The sequence below is a fragment of the Xenopus laevis genome, chromosome 1S, assembly GCF_017654675.1.
Source record: "Xenopus laevis strain J_2021 chromosome 1S, Xenopus_laevis_v10.1, whole genome shotgun sequence".
NCBI lineage: Eukaryota > Metazoa > Chordata > Amphibia > Anura > Pipidae > Xenopus > Xenopus laevis.
The window spans coordinates 155991599-156008862 of NC_054372.1; the positions used below are offsets into that span (position 1 = coordinate 155991599).

A 17264-nucleotide genomic window follows, 5' to 3' on the forward strand; every position below is an offset into this window, starting at 1 on the left:
GTCCTCTCACACCAAGTCCTGGCGGCAACAGAGTAGCTGAGGGCTCTTTCCGAAGCCAAAGGCGGCTGCTAAAGGCAGAAAAGTGATCCGAGACCAGGGACCTTGGAGTTAATTCTAAGTTTGGGACACACTGCCTTACACCAACTTACTTGAAATTCCACTATGGTTGTACTGGAGCTCAGTATGCTGGAAAATTGGTTCAGATTAATCAGAGAGACATGAAACCACTGTTTTGCAAGCGGTTAGGCTAAAGGCTGGACATTCCTAAAATAAAATGAGTAAAAACACATTCAGAAAGGACTAAAGCAGGCGTCTATCACATTAGAAGGATGGAAGAGATGGTGTCCTTCTTACATGATAAACAAACAGCTTTTGTCTCTACTTGATCACCTTGCGTAACACTCATGGATTGTGTGAAAAATCTGTAACCGGACGGGAGCACCCTTAAAACACTCACCATGTCAAATGGCACTACATTAGATCTACACACTTTTCCTGTAGTGTGTAGGTCCTGTAGTAGTTTGAGCAGTCAAGTACTTCTTTTCTCCCTATTTCTCCCTTCCTTTTTTTTTCCTTCTTTTTTCTCATCTTTTTTTTGCCTTGGTTATAAAGATCAGGTTATCGTTTAATCTTCTAGAGTAGGTTGTGAGACCGGAACGAGCATATATACAGAAACTCTTTTTAATCTACCATGAGTACATTTGAGAATTCACATTGATCCTGGATCAGGAATTATATTATTTTGTCTGAATATTTAACTTCTGATTTACTAAGGTAGCTGCCCCTTCCGCTACCCAGCTCTCATGTCAGGGAATTACCAGTTTTGTTTTTATGTATATGCTTTGAATGCTCTGACTTGGTTTCTTTTTGTAAACCTGCATTTTTGAATACAGTAAAATGCAAAATAAAGAATATACAAAAACAGAAAGGACTAAAGCAACCATACAGTAGAACAAAGGCACACGACAAAATATTGGCAAGGCAGTGAAAAAGCACTTACATGGTAAAACAAAGTTCAGAATAGAGATAATCGAATACAACACATAGTATATATCCTCATAAAAAAAAGGTTTATTTAAATCTGACCCAGGTCACTGGTCCATAGCAGTCAATGCATTAGCAAAATGCCTTCACTTGGGTATAAAACGTGTACTAAAATAAGTCTGGAACATCTGTAAGCATAGAGGAGTTAGAGACAGCAATGCATTTTTAAGGCAAAGAACATGACATTTACCTTCCACAAGCCAATCATGTCACTGCACGTCACTCTCGTCTTTACAGTTCATTACTAAGGCTTCCATACAGTAATATAGCTTGTAGTAACATTAGGTTATGAATGTTAAAAACATGGCCAATTTTATACCAAAAGCGTAGTCTGCTAGTAAAAAGTAATACACGAATAGAAAATCATTTTAATAATTTACTCCATTACAAATAATAGCTATTTTAAATAGACATTATTTGAGAAAAAAAAAATTGGGATTATAAATCTTATATAAAATACCCCAACCCTATTCACTGCTATCTGTGTTCAAAGTCAGATATCATGAAGGGATGGAAAGAATTTATATTATTTGAATTAAGTGGTCTGACATCCATTTTAATTGTAGGATTAACGTGAGCACTGAAAGTTTTTTAAAAATGTGCCTCAACAAAAAGAATTCTACAAGTATATTTTCAATCTATCCGCTTTTTACCATCGAGTACTAGTTCCAGTAGTGCAAATAGGATTCTAGATCACCAGCCCATAGATCATGTGCATATGTTGCACAAACGCAATCCCTAAGGGTTTACATTGCACTATGCTTCGAAGTCACATGATAAACGAAATGTAATGCTCTTAGAAACAACATAATATAAGTGGGACAGAATATACAGACACTGCAATAACAATGTATAATTATGGGAAATGTAACCCATACTTTTAAATGGATACTTCTGAATTAAACGAAACCTATAAGACATGCTTTAAAGCATCTACCAAGGGAATTTCGGTAAGCAATATCTGTTATGGCTAAAACTGTACAACAAACCTTCTATGGTAGCTTTATATGCAGATACGTATGTTTTTTCATTTGAACCACTTGATTGTACAGTAAAAGTGGGTTTTTTTCTTGCCAGCATTTAATTTCCTCCCTTAGACTATTTCTTTCCCATAGAGGCAATTCAACTGCTTGCAAGTTTTTGGTCTCCTTTTCAAAACTATGAAACAATGTCCGAACACTTTCAAAGGATTCTGGGTGGAAGCCTTTGCTTGTACATTCCAGCTAGAGCTTTGGCGGCACTGTAAATCATCTGTCGGCGAGACATGCCTGTAAATGCCACATGCCAGTCAGTCCTACAGACGTGCGCTAAACTTCTTTCCAAGACTTCACCAACGGTCACGGACAGCCCAGACCACCTGAGGTTGTAGTCCTGTGGCGTGAGATTTTGGGCCTAGAAAAGAAAAGAGTAAAAAATAATTTAACATTTGTTTTATTTTATTTTTTTTTAGAAAAAAACGTTGCTGAATACATGCTAGAATATACAGTCATTCGGTTTCTACTTACCCCAGTCTGCACCATGACATCCTATTTATACTTATACCAATTGTTTTCTATAACCACATCCATAAAAGACACTGAAGCAGGATGTTCTACACAACAAGCCTTTGATTTCTACATTATTGTTTATTCATATAAGGGGTGTGTGCACCAGCCGGCAGCATGAGGGTCTCTCCGGGCAAGAACCAGCAGGTACATATGCACTTACCCCTCACTACGACCAGACCATCTGCCCTAGTTCCCCCAGTGCAGGGATTCATCTGGGTGGTCGGTATAGCCGGAATGGCTAGGAATTCGATCTCAGTGGTGTTCTCCTCATAGGGGGCTAGCCATTTTAAAACAGGTAGCCCTTTTTTAGGTCTCACCACTGGTGTCAGCCTCCGGCTGCCCGAAGAATCCATTCTGTACTGACATGGCTCTGCAAGACTAGAACTAGTCTGCACAAACAGAAAATAAGTTTCTGCACAAAGGCAAATTAATACTGTATGTAGCAAGCAGTCTTCCTTTCCCCCAGCCTCTCCAGAAATGGAATGCCTAGTGTAGGTTGAAGGGGTCGGCACCTCTCCCAAAGTACTACTACAAGAAGATGACCAAACACTGAAGGCAGATATAGCGGGGAGATCCCCTGCACTCCACTGCACAAAGGCAAATTAATAATCTATGACAATTAAGAATATACAAGTAAAAAGTCCCCCAATAATTCCTTTTCACAATGGTGTGGGCAAGTGACTTGAAAAGTTATAACAAAGCAGTGAACTGCATGCTACAATGTTTTCTCCAATGGAAATACCAAATGATTTCATTACAATACCATCTTCCACTACTACTTAAACCAACACCTGCCCCATATAAGAACCCTTTTCCACGCCTGCCTAGCAGAATTTAGTCAAGTAAGGGGTAGGGGCTAGTGGCCTACAGCCAACCTATTACATATAAAGATGGACTGCAGCTCACCGTTTGTTTGCTTGATTAGTTATCCTGCGGGGTATCCTGTGTTGATCCCCCAATAGAGTCAAGCAGTAGAAATCCAAGTGCAGTACAAATCCACAGCAGTATTCTTGACTGCAAAATCTTTTATTGGGAATGTACAATTGGTTTTGTACATTCCCAATAAAAGATTTTGCAGTCAAGAATACTGCTGTGGATTTGTACTGCACTTGGATTTCTACTGATTGACTCTACAGCCAACCTATACCAGCCCGATGTGTTCTGCAGCTTCCTCAGGGGAATAAGTGAAGCCACTTTGTATTTCTAGAAGGCATTTAAGGAAGTGAAATAGTGAGTGCAGGGTTTGGAACTGATCCATTTTGAAGTGGTCCAGGATTATGCATCTGATTAGCAAGTCAAACCTGTCATGACTACGGTTAAAAAAAAATGATTAAATAGTTTTTTAAATGTATCATTTTGGATCGCTATTAATTTGATTAAGTGGTTCAAAATATCATGAAGATTCATATAGATGAATAGCCACAAAAAATTTCCATTAAGATAATTTAAGGTCATCTGCTTTAAGCTGGCCATAGATGCAAAGATTGCGAGGATTCGAACGATCGGACTTCCCCATCTCCCGACAAAGCTGAAAATCGTCCAATCGGCAATACATGCAGAGAAACTATCAGCAGCCGACAGAAATCTTTTAACTTCTCCGATCAACCAAACAACCGATCTCTGTGGGACGAAAAATGTCAGGACTCGTGCGATCGGATCTTTGCGTCTATGGTCAGCTTTAAATTAACATCAAGATGTTCAGCCTTGAAAATTCTGACATCATAGGCACAAGCAAATGGTAAAGCAGTCTTATGAACTTAGCAGTTTGGAGCATTATTCTGTAGGTTACTTAAACATTTCAAACAGGGTTGGGTTAGCTTAGCTATGATCAAGTAAAGAGCAAAAGCCTTTAATAGTTACATTTGTTTCCCAGGCTGTCAACAGCTTCAGCCAGCACAGAGCAAACAATGGACACAGAGATGGAACACAGATGCAATACAACAGCTATTGAATCCTGTATAGGTATGGGACCGGTAATCCACAATTCTTGAGACCTGGGGTTTTCCGGATAATTCATCTTTCTGTAATTTGGATCTTCGTACCTTACGATTACTAGAATATCATGTAAACATTAAAATATACCCAATGGGATTAATTATATCTTATTATATTAAAAATTGATTTGGATTTGGATAAAATGAAGTCTTTGGGAGATGAACTTTCTGTAATTTGGAGCTTTCTGGATAACAGATCCCCTAGCTGTACCAGCAAAGTTACCATACTCACTTGCTGTACATATTCCAAAGGCACAGGTGTTGCTTGTGTGAAGGTTTCCAAACGAATACCGTGGGTAGGATCATCAATGATTACACAGCCAATGTCAAACCATCTATCAATAAATAAATAAATAAATAAGCAGTAATGTATATATACTATATTTATATCAGGCTGACAGCCTTTACAAAAAAAGATTGCATCTTCTTGTGTTTAATGGACCTAGCACATAACTCACTTGTCAGGTAGAAGCTCTGCAATGAAGTTTTCCACTGATACAGCAGGCTGTTTCTCATGAATCATCCCACTGCGACGCAAACTGTCAATCCTTTCTTGAGCACCCTAAAAAGGAAAATCAGTAATAAATGTTTGAAATGAGTCAGTTTCTTTAGTTGAAAGGAGGCCCTACTGTATATTTTAAAATTGAAGTACTGACACAGATAACACACCTTAAGGCTAATTGCATGGGGGTTTTATGACTGTCACTGCAAACCAGTAGGTAAAATGCCAGTGTGATCATTTAATAGGGTATTAATAGAGGTGATTCATGAAGACATGACAGACCAGTGGATAATGAAAAGAATTCACCGCAGTTCGTGGAAGGTGAACTCTGTTTTTTTACATTTTAAAGTGCACCTGTCACCTACACATAAAAAGCTGTATAACAAAAGTCGTTGCAAATTAAACATGGAACCCAAATAGTTTTTTTCATTAAAGCATCCAAACCTGTTATAAAGGCGTTAAATATCTGAGCCGTCAATCAAATATTACCTGACCTGCCTCTATGCCTGAGACATAGAGGTGGGGCAGTCAATTACTTTCACTTTGCGTTTAGGAATTCCTACATGTCTGCTCTCCCCACATTCCCCCTCACACTCTATAATTGTGTTGGGCAATGTGTAGGGGCATTAGGTCCCCCAGTCAGGCACATACACAAGATTTTGCTGTGATACACAACTTGTCTTAATAACAGTGTGCACAAAATGGCTCCTGCCTGCGTGCTGTGATTGTGTAATTCGAAGACTAAAGCAAACAAGATTTAAATAATAAATGCAGTGTAAGTAATTGCTCAAATAACATGATAAAAATTATTTTTAGGGTGACCGGTCCCCTTTAAAATACATCCAGCGCAATCATATCCCACACATACCTGCTCAAGCTGCAGCAGTGTGCAAAACCTTCATGGGCCGTGGCCATCTCTTCTTGTTGGCCCTCCTGCCTCTTCTGCTAGTCCCGCCTACCATTTGACAAAAAAGAATAGGCAGTGATGGTGGGAGTGAAGATGAGGCAAATCGGCCAGGCGACTGCCTACTCGTTTTTCATTGGTAGGCGGGCAGGACTAGCAGAAGAGGCAAGCGGGCCAAGAAGAGACGGCCACGGGAAGTGAAGGTTTTGCACGCTGCAGCATGAGCAGGCATGTGGGGGATATGATTGTGATGCGATCAACTAAAAAACGGCTACTAAAAAATAATTATTTGCAATTGGAACAATCCTTATCTTCACTCTGCAAAGCAAAAGGGGGATTTACATTTTTGACCATATATCCCCTTTAACTTTAAACTTAGATTTTGAAAAATCTGAAATTAATTGAACTGAAAAAAAGTGTCTGAAGGTGAACAACCCCTTTAACCTGCCTGATCAATATCTTGGTGATTTTCGACCAGACCTTGGTCAGGTAGGTTGGAGGGCCACATACACTGGCGGATAAACGTCTGAAATGGCAGCTTAAATCAGACCATGTACAGCCACCTTTACTTACTATTAAAGAAATAATAGTCTATGGTTTCCAAAATAGTTCTCAAATGAAATATACCTTTAATCCTGCAGCATATCCAACAGGCTGAGGAGCAATGTTAGACTGACCATCTTCCCCTGTTACCACTGCCATGCCAAACACCTCCTGAAAAGCCTCCCGCACTGCAGCAACCTTCACTTCTTTAACCGATGTGACCACAATGTCCATTTCTCCACCAGTTCCTTAAATGATAAGGAGTCAAAAAGTTTAAGGAAAAAAAATATTGTTTTTGACAAGGATGACTGGCAGAAAATCTTGCCTGCCTTTGTAGTTTTCCATGATACTGCCTGAACCAGTTGCTTGTGTACTCTCTGAAAACTGTAACATATCAGAATATTTTTAGTTCAGTTAAATTTCTCATCATTTTACAGTGTTCCTTACTACGATACTAAATTTGCACTAGATTGTCTTGGAACTTTTTTCTCTCATTTTAACACAATGCCTGTTATTATGGGATCAAGCTGTTATAAACATTTAGGGGCAAATTTACTATGGGTCGAAGTTAAATCCTTCGACTTCGAATATCGAACGATTTACCGCAATTACTTCGATCGAAGGAAAATCGAACGATTCGAAGGATTTTAATCCATCGATTGAACGATTTTCCTTCGATCACAAATTGCTAGGAAAGCCTATGGGGACCTTCCCCATAGGCTAACATTGGTGCTCGGTAGGTTTTTGGTGGCGAAGTAGGTGGTCAAAGTTTTTTTTTTTTTTAAAGAGACAGTACTTTGACTATCGAATGGTCGAATAGTCGAAAGATTTTTAGTTCAAATTGTTCGATTCGAAAGGTCGAAGTAGTCAATTCGATGGTCGAAATTCGAAGTTTTTTTCCTTCTAATCCTTTACTCGAGCTAAGTAAATGTGCCCCTTAAAGTTGCATTTGAACCTTAATACTTTTTATATTAGACAATCCAATTTTTAAAATAAATAGGGATTTGTAGTGGATGACTACTTTAATATTAATTATATGAGCCACCCTATAGATATGCAAAAGACAAACAATAGCTCACATAGAGCTGCAATTGACAATGTGTGTACTTTTCCTATATTTCGTATACAACTTGCTGGTATATTGGTAATGGGTAGATATTTGGTGCACACTATCAATGTTTATTTAATATACATTGTTTAATTACTACACATTGGAATAGACAAAAAAAAAAATAAAACAGATAAAAGAACCCAAATAGTCTGGAGCAGACTATTCTGTGCTACGCTGTACGGATGTGTGAGATTCACAATTATGGGCACATTTTTCACTAATGCTCTATGCAGGAAGGAAGCAGGTAGGGGACACTATGGAGGGTAGTGAATGGGGCTTTTCACTTTGGGGTGGGGTGGGGTGGTAAGTTATCCGTTAAATAACGGAATCTAGGGCTTTCCATAGTGGGTGGTGCAGCGATTAAGGACTTCAAGTCCTAGAATCCATCATTTAACAATGGAACAAGGCAAGAAATGTGGCCATACAAGGGCAGATTTAAGTTGCCGATTCAGGTCCTTTAGACAAATTCCGTGGCTTATCTGCCCAGTTATGGGACCTTCCTATGGGTCTCCCTGGCTGACATCTAGTCAAAAATCAGCCAGGTATCGACCAGGCAGGTTTGATGTTCTCCTGGATCAAGGACAACATAGGGTAGTTAATGCGGTCCTCATCCCGTCGGCGCCCATTCCCATCGTTTGATCTCGCCAAATGAGTGTATCTTATAGTGTATGGTCCCCTTAAGGGGTTCCATTGTATTGTGTGTCTAAGGAATGTTGTGATATTGTTTGTATGATTATCATGGTTTTCGTTTACTCTATGGAATCAGGTGTGTCTCTGCAGAAAAAAATACATTTTTATTTCTACATAAACCTAACTAAATAAACTCATGTCAAAACGGGAGCTACATTTCTCCTTGATCTCCACTTGATCAAGTGTTATAAATATGAAATGCAAATGCCTGATTGGCTTACAGGGCTCGAGCACTTTTTACCCACACTACTAAAAAACAGAAAATAATTTTGCTCTGTTTTCCCAGAAGGCATTTACTCAACCAGAGTAAATTTAAAAAATATGTGTTTAAATGTACATAGATATTATTGCAAAATGTCACACAACTTACGAATATATGATGCCATGCCAGGGTCCAGAGTGGTGATCACCGTCTCCATGGAGTGCTTGGTTTTATCAAGCACTGATTTCACCATTGGATTTCCAGCTACTCCCTGAAATTACAAAAGCCCATACTGCTTTATGGGTGCCAGAAATAACCCCCACCTTTGATTATATGACAATAGCTTGCAAGTGCTGTTGCTCTTGCTTACCAGGCAATTGTTATTTTGGAAATGCTTACTATAGCATTTTCAACTTGAACAAATTGCCTGGCAATAAAATTCACTCACTTGCCATTGGATGGCATAAAACTGAACATGGGTATGCCACTGCCCTAAAAAGGTTAGTGGTAAAGCAGACCAAACAAATTAACTTGGAAATTGTGATGCGATTATTATTATTACTTCAAATGGGGTTACAGAAAGAGAGTACTTTACAATTATACACAGGATATAATGGCCTTTTAAAGAAACAAGGCTTGTATCACAGTCTTATTCTCATATGTACATTTTACCTTTATGTCCACAAGCAAAGCAAAAAGTTGCTTTCAAAGCTCTGATCTCTTCCTCTGAAATATTTTGTACAAATACAGGGCCCTGTTTCACTACATTTTCCGAGCTGCAGCAACTCTGCCCAGTTTTGTAGCTCCATCTGGATAGTTTGGTGATGAGGACAGAATTATCAAGGACAATAGAGAATCTAAAGCTGAGCACATCCAAAAAGGTCAAGTGTACTTATATGAACGGAGTTCAAAAATATAGAAACAGCGGTTTACTGTTCACTCACTTTTATATACTAAAAATGCATTGTATACAGCCAGAATGGGATACACATGCACTGTACAATAATGTATCAGTATCTCTTTAAAGAAAATCAAAACTACAAAAGAAGCTAAGCCTTGCATCAATAACAAAGGAAAGTCCACGTGATCTATTTACAGAACAGTGTCTTTTATCCCTATACACCTGTGTATAACCAGTCTATAATAAAATCTTATTACAGCAGTTAAACTGCATGTTGAGAATTCTCCCCATTGTTGATAAGGCTAGGGCCAAACGAGTGTGGATTCTCTGCATGCATTTTTCCGCAGGTCGAGATCTACCATCGTGTGGCTCTAGCATTAAAGTCGGCAATCTTTGGGAGGATTGATTCATTCACTTAACTAATCGCTTGGGCAGTGAGCTGGAGTAACAAAACTACTTGCACCTGTGAATAGCAGCAACCAAACAACATGGAACGCACTTTTCAGCTTTATGGACTTGTTTGTAATAGAATTACAGCAACTTCCTTTGCCTAGTATCTGATAAACAGTTTAATTTGCTGAAGCCTCCACAAACCCCAACACCCAGGAGAACAGACTATAAACAGACACCTCTTACTTTAAAGAATCCCCAGATGCCACCAGCAGAGCCATCAACGTGCATTGTATGTACCCTGGAGTCTTCAGGCTCCTCTGGGAATGTAATGGAAGATCCACTCCCTGCTAGAGGAGCTTGTATAACAGGATTCGGCAGAACTAAAAAAAAAACAAAAAAAAAACAAAACAGAAAAAATAAGTCAGTTTAAGGTAGTAAAGAATTAACCCCCCTTAGAGTGCTGTACATAAGCATTATGATATGTTATACACCCTCAGTGTACCACAGGCACCCAAAAACTACCACCAGTACCAGCAATATTTCGGACTGTACTTCTAGCTTTAAAAGTCTAAATTAGAAAAAGCTTACGCTTTTCATAAATATCACAAAACCATTCATTATCGTTTGTAGTTACCGCAGAAGCAGCTGCCTAGTCCATATAACTAAAGCACAGTATGTATGACAATCACCACACAGCTGCACAAACAATTAGAGCAATAGCACACATGTAGCTATTTTAAAGGGATTCTGTCATGATTTTTATGATGTAGTGGTTATTTCTAAATTACACTGCAAATAATTCACTCTACGATATAAAATTTCATTCCTGAACCAGCAAGTGTATTTTTTTATTTATAATATTGGTGTGTAGGCAGCCATCTCAGGTCATTTTGCCTGGTCATGTGCTTTTAGAAAGAGCCAGCACTTTAGGATGGAACTGCTTTCTGGCAGGCTGTTGTTTCTCCTACTCAATGTAACTGAATGTGACGCAATGGGGCCTGCATTTTACTATTGAGTGCTGTTCTTAGATCTACCAGCAGCTGTTATCTTATGTTAGGGAGCGGCTATCTCGTTAGCTTCCCATTGTTCTGTCGTTAGGCTGCTGGGGGGGGGGGATGATATCACTCTAACTTGCAGTAGAGCAATAAAGAGCAAATAAAGTTTGTCAGAGCACAAGTCACATGACGTAGGGCAGCTGGGAAACTGACAATATGTCTAGCCCCTTGTCAGATTTCAAAAATGAAATGTAAAAAAATCTGTTTGCTCTTTTGAGAAATTGATTTCAGTGCAGAATTCTGCTGGAGCACTATTAAAATTTTTTTCCCATGACAGTCTCTCTTTAAAGAAAAAAAAAAAATACAGATTACCGGTAAGTTCCTGAGAACTCAATTATGAAGAAATAAGCAAATGAGTGGGACGGCAAGAAACATGTAAGAAAACACACAAGGTAATTTGTTGCCCACAGGAAATCTGTGCCATCACAGGCAAAAAATCTCTTAAATGTTTTTCCTTTAATTAACATTCAGATCAGCAAATGTAAAACTCCATTTCATGCGGTGATCTGGATATATTTAAAAAAAATAAAGCATCTAATCATATTATTTATGTACATCTTCCTAAAGGGCAGCAAATCTCGAGTGCCATTACTCATCCTACAAAACACACTAGACTAGTTAATACATTTTTTTTCTGCTCTTTTCTTTGCAGTTGACCCAATAGGGAGAGTGTGTAATAAATGTCCATGAAGGAAAAAAAAAAAAAAAAAACACATGACCAATACAAAAAACCCCCCCACAAACACACAAACATGCCATCTTAAGCAAACCGTAAAAATACTTGCAATATAAGTCTTTAATTTTAGAAAGCTAGGTCTTATCCTTGCAGCTATGGCCAATGAATGCAATCTTAAATAAAACCCAATACCATTGTACATATACATACAGCTGACAGCTACAATACTGGAAAAAAAATCGAGAAGTCACTCAGCGCCACTTTCTGTTAAATTCCATTCCACCTAGAAAGCGTTCCTTACTACAGTCAGCATAACTCACAGAAGCAGAAATAGGAAACAAGCTGTAAACTCATCCCAAACTCAAAAATACATAAGTCACATACAGAGGAAAAGGACAATTTATTCAGCATTTTGGTTAAAAAAAAAAAAAAAAAAAAAAGAACATTTAACCAGCAAGGAATTGTACATTTCAAAAGCAGAAAACGATTATAGGTTAAACAGAGTACAACCTGTGACAGGGGCTGCAGAGTATGTTGGCATCAGAGGGGTCTGAGGTGCTCGCCCAGCATGACCCTTAGTGATATCGTAGTGTGAAGACATAGAGAATCCTCCTACAGGTGGACCCGTGGGTGGTGCTGTGAGAACTGGACCAGGAGTGGTATTCAGAGGAGGAGGGGGGAAAGATGGTGGGGAAGAAAATGCTGGCAATGGGCTGCTAAAAGCAGGTACAGAGGTGTGGGCAGGAGGAGAGTGCACCCCAGTGACAGGAAGGGGGGGTGCATATGTGAGAGGGACCGATGTTCTCAGTGGAGGAACCGAGGAAGGCAATGGGGTAGAAAAAATTGGCTGTGCAAAAGATGGCAATGGGGAGAATACTGGTGCAGCTAGAGGGCTGGAAAAAACTGTTAAGAAAAGAACACATTTTATTTTCATGTCATGCCACTGGTAATGAGCATTGAGTTATAACAACAGAAAGTCACGTATTGAACACTAAAATAAATAATGCACATCTTTTTAAAACAGGAAAACAGTTTACAGTTTGTGTCTCTTTTATAGTTCTATTCCATAATATTTGCATCTAAAGGAACAGTAACATCGAAAAATGCAAGGGTTTTTAAAGGGCACCTGTGCCAAAATATAATCCCCAACCAAAGGTGTAAACTGATTAAGCCTTAACTCCAACGGTTTTTTTTTTTTTTTTGTTTTTTTTTTAAATGTCCCCTGCTAGGCCACTCACACCAGGAGGCAGCTCATGGTTCGAGTGGCCATGTTGGGGCATGCACATAAGCATAACGAGTGAATGCTGCAACTTGCTCATTCTGCACATGATAACAGAAGCTCGTTATGCGCATGTGCTGCGATCAACATGGCCGCTCAAACTGGGAGTGAATGTCTGATCGCTGGCCGGGGGCAATTAAAAAAACAAAACAAACCCCGTCTGTTTCCCCCAACCGGAGTGCGGAGCGCGGGCCTACACCTTTTTTTGCTACAGAGACTCTAATATTGTTTATATCAGTGGTCCCCAACCAGTAGCTTGTGAGCAACATGTTGCTCTCCAACCCCTTGGATGTTGCTCTCAGTGGCCTCAAAGCAGATGCTTTGAATTTCTTGCTTGGAGGCAATTTTTGGTTGCATAAAAACCAGGAGTACTGCCAAACAGAACCTCCTTAGGGCTACCAATCAATAAAGGGGCTACCAAACAGCCAATAACAGCCTTATTTGACTTCCCCATTCACATTTTCATGCTTGTGTTGCTCCCCAACTCTTTTTTACAGTTAAATGTGTCTCACGAGTAAAAAAAGGTTGGGGACCCCTGGTTTATATAAATAAGCTGCTGTGTAGCAATCGGGGCAGCAATTCAAAGGAGAAAAAGCTCAGGTTACACAGCAGATAAGGTCTGTAGAACATAATGATGTTATCTGTTATCCACTATTTAATCTGTGCCATTTAGCCCTTTTTTCAATTTCTGCCATTGCTACACAGCAGCTTGTTTATATGGACTATAGTAGTGTTTCTGAAGCAAAAAGTGCAGGGCAACACTACATGATATTTTCATTACTTTAAAACACTTTTTTTGGTGTTACTGTTTCTTTAATACACACTGTAGAAACATGGCCTGTATCTGCATTAGCAATTATTATATCTTCCATGTGCTGACACATCCCTTAATATAGTTATAGTCTAATTTCTTCATCTCTCTCTTCGCTCAGTTTTAACCCACGGTTACAGCCTAATGTTCTACTTTCCTCACTATAATCTAAGCAAACCAACCAGTACCAGTATTTGATATACTACCACTACAGTAAATCTGTATAGATTACAAAGTCTGTATGTATCACAAGCAAATTAAACCAAAATGCCATCTAACAGCCACTTGAAAAAATGTGAAATAAACCAAATATGAAGATTACTTGGTGGAACGGGGGTGGAGATGGCTGTTGTAGCTGCAGGTACTGATGTTCCTATGGTGCTGGGAGGAGGGGTGCTTGGGGGTGTCGTTTCAATACCACTCTCTTCCATCATTTTCTGCAAACGGGAACTGGAAAGATAAGTTACACCAATTAAATCAGCACAAGTGTCCTCTCTTGCAATTAAATAAAATGCAGAACAACAATGGCTATGGCACACTGAAGGTGGTCAAAACACCCATGTGCCATAAGCCTTACAGGTGATTATTAGACATCAAATTGTTTAATTACACAAACAGGGCAGCATATGATTCATGTAGGAAAGGAGAAAGCAGACAAAGTATTTGATAACTTTGAAGATATCCACAGCATATACAGCGTGTGCTTTTACCCCCTCCCTGCCAATTGCTGTTCTTATTGGTGCCTTGCCTTTCCTTTCGCCTGGAAGAAGTCAGATATGCCGAATCTACGTTGTTGGCACTCTGTACATTTCTTGCTACAACAGACTCGTTAGACGGGAAGAGTTAATGGAGACAAAGGAGCCGACTTCTACAAGTGCTAAACTTCCCCAGTGCCGTTATCCACAGCATCACTTTCATTTTCTAACTTGGAGCAGACTGGTTGCCATGGGTAACAGTACTGGCGCAGTTTGGTACCTGTGTCAGTAAAGTAGACCTAAAGTCTCATAAACAGTTAACCAAGCAGAAGACTGATCAGATAGGCAGAATGAATAACATATTGACAGTTCAGCGAAGCAACAGATGATCAAATCTAAGATATTTGTAACTAAAAGTGGCGCAGCTGTTGGCATTGCTGTGTGTGGCTCATGGGTTTCAATGAACGGTAACACAAAAAAAATTTAGAGAGTTTCAAAGGAATGACACTATAATGTACTTTTGTGCTGCACTGGTAAAACTGGCGTGTTTGGTTTAGAAACAATACTATAGTTTATATAAACAAGCTGCTGCGCAGCCATTCAACCATAGGCCACAGAGTAGATAACAGATACATTCTGAAGAATCCCATTGTATACTACAGAGCTTATCTGTTATCTGCTGTGTATCCTGAGCCTTTTCTCATTTTTCAGCTTTGAATGGCTGCCCCCATGGCTATGTTTATATAAACGATTTATAGAAACACTTTAATGTTTTTGGTGTCACTGTTTCTTTAACTCTGGCCAGGGCACTACCTGTGTGGAGCTATATGGGTTTACTACTATAGTGCAAAATCAGTTATAATTAAGATGTTGCTTAAAGGAGAAACAGACCCACTTATTAAAAAAAAACAAAAAAAAAACTCTACCCCACATAGACCCCCCCCCCACCCAGCCTCAACCTCAGGCAAATGCCCATAACTTTTTACTTACCCCTTGGTGCAGATTCAGGGACCAGAGTTCACGGCAGCCATCTTCCGGGTCTTCGGTAATCTGAGACCGGCGCACGTGCAGTTGGAGCAATTTCCCTGTACTCGACAACTGCACATGCGCCGAATTTGACGGAAATTGCCGAAACGCCGGAAGACGCGAAGAACCGGAAGATGGCTGCCGTGAACTCCGATCCCTGAATCTGCACCAAGGGGTAAGTAAACCGTTAAGGGCATTTGCCCGGGGTAGCAGCTGGGTTGGTGAGAGGGGGGTGTATGTGGGATAGGGTTTTTTTTTTAATAAGGGGTTTGTTTCTCCTATAAATAACAGGGATACACCTTGCTTTGCAAAAGAAAAGATGGACTACACTTCCCACCATGCACTGCAAAAGCAAAGCAATGCCACGTCAAAGTCTCCACCCACTGACAGCAGCAGCATCATCATCATGTAAGAGTAAAACATAAATGATAAAAGCCTCCAGATGATGAATGAACACTTCCCATAGATCTGTAAGGTTTCTGGCCGCTGCCCCGACCCGTACAGTGCAGAGGGTACAGTAGCAGCCAATGGGAAATTGCAGAGTAGATATACGTTCACTCCATTATTAGGGATATAGAAACTGCTTTATCTGCCCTGCAAACGTAACTTCCCACAGAAGCAAGTGCACCAGTTGTTTTAGTTATCAGGAGCAGCTGGAAAAGCCAACATTCCCTCCAAGACGTAAAGCGATTAGACCTCCTTCCCCCTCCACTGCTCGCTTCTCTTACCCAAGACAAGGGAATAGGATCTAGCGCTTTTCAGCAAGTAGCCGATTTTCCCAAACACACGCCGTAAAGTACAGGTCGCCACCAGCTACCGATGCCAATCACTCCCGCCCCTGCAAGTTCCAATGGTATAGCCCGGCATGGAATATGTCCGCTCTTCTACTGATGACTGCAGCGCTGCCACGTAACCCGGACCGGGGCGTGGCCTCATGGTTGAGTGACGGAGGGACGTATGATTAGTGTGTCCGAGATAGGGGCGTGGCTTCAGTGCTATCTGGGTACTATGGTTACTAGGAGGCGTTCGGCCTTCACGAAACCTCTAGGCCAAGGATCCCCAACCTTTTGAGCCCGTGAGCAACATTCAGAAGAAAAATGAGTTGGGGAGCAACACAAGCTTGAAAAATGTTCTTGGGGTGCCAAATAAGTGCTGTGATTGGCCATTTGGTAGCTCCTATGTGGATTTTCAATCTATATTGAGGCTCTGTTTGGCAGTACATCTGGTTAGTATACAGCCAAGACTTGCCTCCAAGCCTGGAATTCAAAAATAATCACCTGCTTTGAAGCCACTGGGAGCAACATCCAAGGGGTTGGAGAGCAACATGTTGCTCACGAGCTACTGGTTGGGGATCACTGCTCTAGGCAGTTGCATGTGATTTAGGGAATCACTGCCACGCAATAAGAGAAGAGGTGTCTGTGGAAAATGTTAGAGCACTCCATTGTGTAAAGCATATTGTTCATGGTGTAGTTTTTCGAGCTAAGTCCATAAGCAAAAGCAGGCCCAGTCTTTTAACTACAGAGGAAGCAGACCCTGTGGCTGCAGGGGGGCCCAGGAAGTAAAGGGAACCCACGAGGCTCTAATTCATATACAGTTTCAATAGATATTGGTAAAACAGCTCAATCTCTGGACATTTTGAGGTCCTGAAAAATAATTTGCTGTGGGGCCCTGTGCTATCTAGTTATGCCACTATTGCCTGCAATTTCTAAATAGACATTGAATACTGTCGCAAGGTGCGGCGGTGCCCTGTGCACAAATATATGAGGCTGGAATATATATACTGGAAGGCTGCTATTTTAATCCCAGGTGCGGCTCCCAAACAACAAATCTCGATCATTGTAGAAATTGGAGGCACTCGCGGATATAAATATTAGTGGATTTATTGAACTTC

The 17264-nt window shown here is 40.2% G+C and overlaps 1 protein-coding gene across 2 annotated transcripts; it reads right to left on the reverse strand.

Moving 5' to 3' along the window:
* Positions 1 to 1051: 1051 nt before the first annotated feature.
* prrc1.S (proline-rich coiled-coil 1 S homeolog) lies at positions 1052 to 16307 on the reverse strand. Of its 2 annotated transcripts, NM_001099908.1 has the most exon segments (9): positions 1052 to 2436; positions 4818 to 4920; positions 5044 to 5147; positions 6619 to 6782; positions 8706 to 8808; positions 10075 to 10211; positions 12073 to 12465; positions 13975 to 14102; positions 16102 to 16248. In NM_001099908.1, coding segments are annotated over 8 exon segments (1326 nt in total). In that variant the 5' UTR covers positions 14087 to 14102; positions 16102 to 16248; the 3' UTR covers positions 1052 to 2226.
* Positions 16308 to 17264: the final 957 nt, after the last annotated feature.

What these genes read in the sequence shown, in the direction of transcription:
- prrc1.S (XM_018232060.2), bottom strand. Translation starts at nt 14,086, where the DNA reads ATGATGGAAGAGAGTGGTATTGAAACGACACCCCCAAGCACCCCTCCT. An exon ending in GCATCTGGGGATTCTTTAAA is followed by an intron (nt 8,809 to 10,074) that starts GTAAGAGGTGTC and finishes TTGTAATTTCAG; the next exon opens with GGAGTAGCTGGAAATCCAAT. An exon ending in TGGCATGGCATCATATATTC is followed by an intron (nt 6,783 to 8,705) that starts GTAAGTTGTGTG and finishes TTATCATTTAAG; the next exon opens with GAACTGGTGGAGAAATGGAC.